General features: G+C 52.8%; 1 protein-coding gene across 1 annotated transcript; it reads right to left on the bottom strand.

The window, feature by feature from the left end:
• Positions 1–306: 306 nt before the first annotated feature.
• DICSQDRAFT_68129 (uncharacterized protein) lies at positions 307–1182 on the bottom strand (the record flags this gene model as incomplete). The annotated part of the gene is made up of 2 exons (XM_007369258.1): positions 307–1026; positions 1108–1182. Coding segments are annotated over 2 exons (795 nt in total), but the record flags the coding sequence as incomplete, so codon positions are not given.
• Positions 1183–3189: the final 2007 nt, after the last annotated feature.

The raw sequence follows: 3189 nt of genomic DNA, 5'->3' as shown, positions 1-3189 counted from the left end.
GGAGACTGTGCCTATTGGCAAATGAGAGAGAAATACAGGACTTGTTTGCGCCACAGTCAATCAACGCAATAGTGCGCAAGGGTTTTTTGTTAGGGAACTGGAGAGAGACTGAAACAAAGAAATGATCGGGTGAAGTGACGTCCGAATGGACATGAGATGAAAGACGGAACACCGGAGCGAAGGAGACGGAACGTAACCGATAAGACCCATTATTAAACCGAACATGAGACCGAGAAGATGAAGACTCCGTCACTTGGGCTGCAGTCCCTCGCGATATGGGAGTCTCCGGGACGACTGAGACACCCGTCAGGCTTTTCCCTTAGAGGGATCGGCCTTGCTAACCTTATTCTCGGCAGCCTGTTTTTTCTGAATCTTCGGGCATTCAGCGATCTTGTGCTTGCCTCCGCAATAGCGGCAGAGGCCATTAGCGTCGCGGTAAGCCCTCTCCTCCGGTGTGAGCGGGCCCCGAGGAGCCTGACGCAGGGCGTCTACCTCCATAGGAGTAGGGCCGTTGGTGTCGGGAGCGGAAGTCCCTGATTGGGAGGGAGAGTTGGAAGTACCTGGACGATCGCTCGATCGCCAACTCGGGGAACTGTACGAGCGATCCGAGGGTCGCCCATTCCCAGTTGCCTTGGGCTTGGAGATTTTCTCCTCGCGCCGAAGGTCCACTTCGAGCTCGTGTAACTCGTTGTCTTTGTCAATGACAATAGGGGCCCATTCGTCAAATGTATCCTTCTTTGGCGACGCCAAGAGGGCGCGCCGAAGGTCGGGCTTCAGCTTACGATTGAACATGACGATTTTCGTCTGCTCAGACCAGTTCACATATGCCATGCACTCCTGAAACTGGTTCACCAGCTCAGCGACGGGTCCCTTGTGAGTCAGGGCCTCCGCTTTGTGCGTGTACTTAGAAACCAAGTCCGTCGTCTGGAAACGACTCAGGAACTCAGCCGTGAACCCTTGCCAATTATTGAGCAAGTGGGGCTTTTGACGAATCGTGGCGTTGTACCACGCCAGCGCACTGCCCTTCTCCAGATACATGGAGAGATATTCGACCTTGTTTCTGTCGGTCTGGAATGCTGACCCCTGAAGACGAATACATACCGAGACGTCACGGATGAAATTTTTGACATCGTCGGATTTGCCGCCAAACTTATGCGGCTCCCGCAACTTAATAGCAGGGGGACGTCCGGGGCCAACAGAGCCTGTAGGCAAAGTTCAGAATGCGGCAGAGGCCTGATCGAGCACTTCCCGAACAATACGAACAGCGCGCGCATTGCCTTCAGTGATTTCAGTGTGCAACTGTTGTATTGCCGCATCCTGCTGCATCGTATGCATACGGATAGCCTCCGAGTTCTGGTTGATATTCAAGACTGCAAGTAATAACTCACGTAACTGTTCCTCAGCGGTGGGCTGGACTGGCCCCTGCTGTTGCTGAGCAGTGTCTGGTCCTGACACATGGTTTTGCGGGGGGACATCCTGGGATGTCTGCTGGTAGTCCACGTCAGAAGGGAAGACGTCTGCGGTGGACGCGAAGTACGGGTCTGTGCCATAAGAATTCATGTTGCCAGGCAAGCGAGATGTCGCCTAAGGAATTGGTGAAGATGTTCGCGGCGTAGAGACACACGCAGGGGGATGAGTCGCAGCGTAGTAACGCGTACGTTGTTGCCTAGGTATTCGGAGCGAAACCGAATAGTTGGTGGTGGAATCAAACTGTAATGGGGCGAGTGCAGACACAAGAGAGAGAGAGAGAAGCGAGAGTGAGGACAGGCCCCAGAACCGGCGTTGATTCCACGAGGGGTACATGCGTACAACACGTAGACTATAACCTGTACTGTACTAGGGGCTAGGAGAATAAAACGAGCGGATACAAACATGACACGAACCAAGAGTCCGAGAAGCGCACACGATCGAACACAAAGCTACAAAAGGAAATCCGGCTACCTAAATTGGCCATGAGGATCGGCAACGGTCTTGACCGTTACAGTTGGCTTCAGTTGACTCAAGTGAGAGATTGAAGCATCGTTACGATTCATGGCGTGTCCAGCTTCCTTGCTAAGTGTAGCTGTGTAACGTAATAAGTTCGGCATAGTGTGGGCGTATACAGAGGTCGTGCATGTCAAAGAGTACTCCGAGCGGGCGAAAGTGAAGCTGATGAGGACAAGTACAATCATACAGAAAGCATAATGGGGGCGTCCCACTATAGTAGCGAAGTGACCGGACCTGATCGCACTGTCATCAGGCGGCAGATCATGCCAGATTGTATCTCCTCCCCGAGCCTGATGACACGGCCTGAAGATCAATATGGCCGGGGGTATCCGATAGATATGAACTTAAGGCTTTGGGCTTCCTCCTAATGGGGAGTAGAGACATAGATGGAATGGCCATCCTGGCGCAAAGAGAGATGTTTCGGAGGCCGGCAGCCATCCGATTCGGAGCCCTCTGAACTACTGCGTGCATCGTCCTCATCTTGTCCGAGAGCGGGATGAGCAAATTCTTGGCTTGCCATTGTGTGATCCAGGCCAAGAAGGCGGAAACGGCGATGGCGATACAGACAATGATCCGCGTGACGGAGCTCGTGTCATGGAGGCAAAGCCAGGCGATGGCAATGAAAAATGTTATCAGCCTGTACATTGTCACATTCAGTAAGCGTAAGAGGTGCTATTGTGGAACTGAAGGCATTACGCAAGACTCACCCCCAAGCGAAGAATGCTGTTGGGATGCTGTACGCGACAGCGAGCGCCTGCATACTTGCCCTGGAGCCCGCACGGGCATTCAGGTAGACTAACTAATCAATGAGCGGAGCCTGTTACGCTGAAGTACTAACACAAGTCTATCCAGACTTATCACGCGGACTTATCCAAGTACGCGGTGTAGCACACGGGGAGAGAGTATTGCACAAGTCCCTAGATTGAGGGATATAGGGATACAGGAGGTAACGAAGAGGAGAACAGAAGTGGGGAGCCTCTACCGACTACAGGCCTCCTTATATACTATGGGGTACCGACCGTATTAGGAAGGGAAAGGTAACCGACCAAAGTGGGGAGGTATGAGGAGACTGTAAAGGAATGCGTCTGGTCGAGGCTGGGCCCAGTATAGTACAAGACCTAGGTCAGGGTCCTGTGATATAACCGAAAAGGGATAGAGACGGGACAGGGTCCTGAGTCTAGGTCAGGGTCGGGCAATATAACC

The sequence above is a fragment of the Dichomitus squalens genome (genome assembly GCF_000275845.1).
Source record: "Dichomitus squalens LYAD-421 SS1 unplaced genomic scaffold DICSQscaffold_46, whole genome shotgun sequence".
Classification (NCBI taxonomy): Eukaryota; Fungi; Basidiomycota; class Agaricomycetes; order Polyporales; family Polyporaceae; genus Dichomitus; species Dichomitus squalens.
The sequence above is the reverse complement of the archived record's forward strand: the minus strand, read 5'-3'. Positions and strand labels throughout refer to the sequence as shown.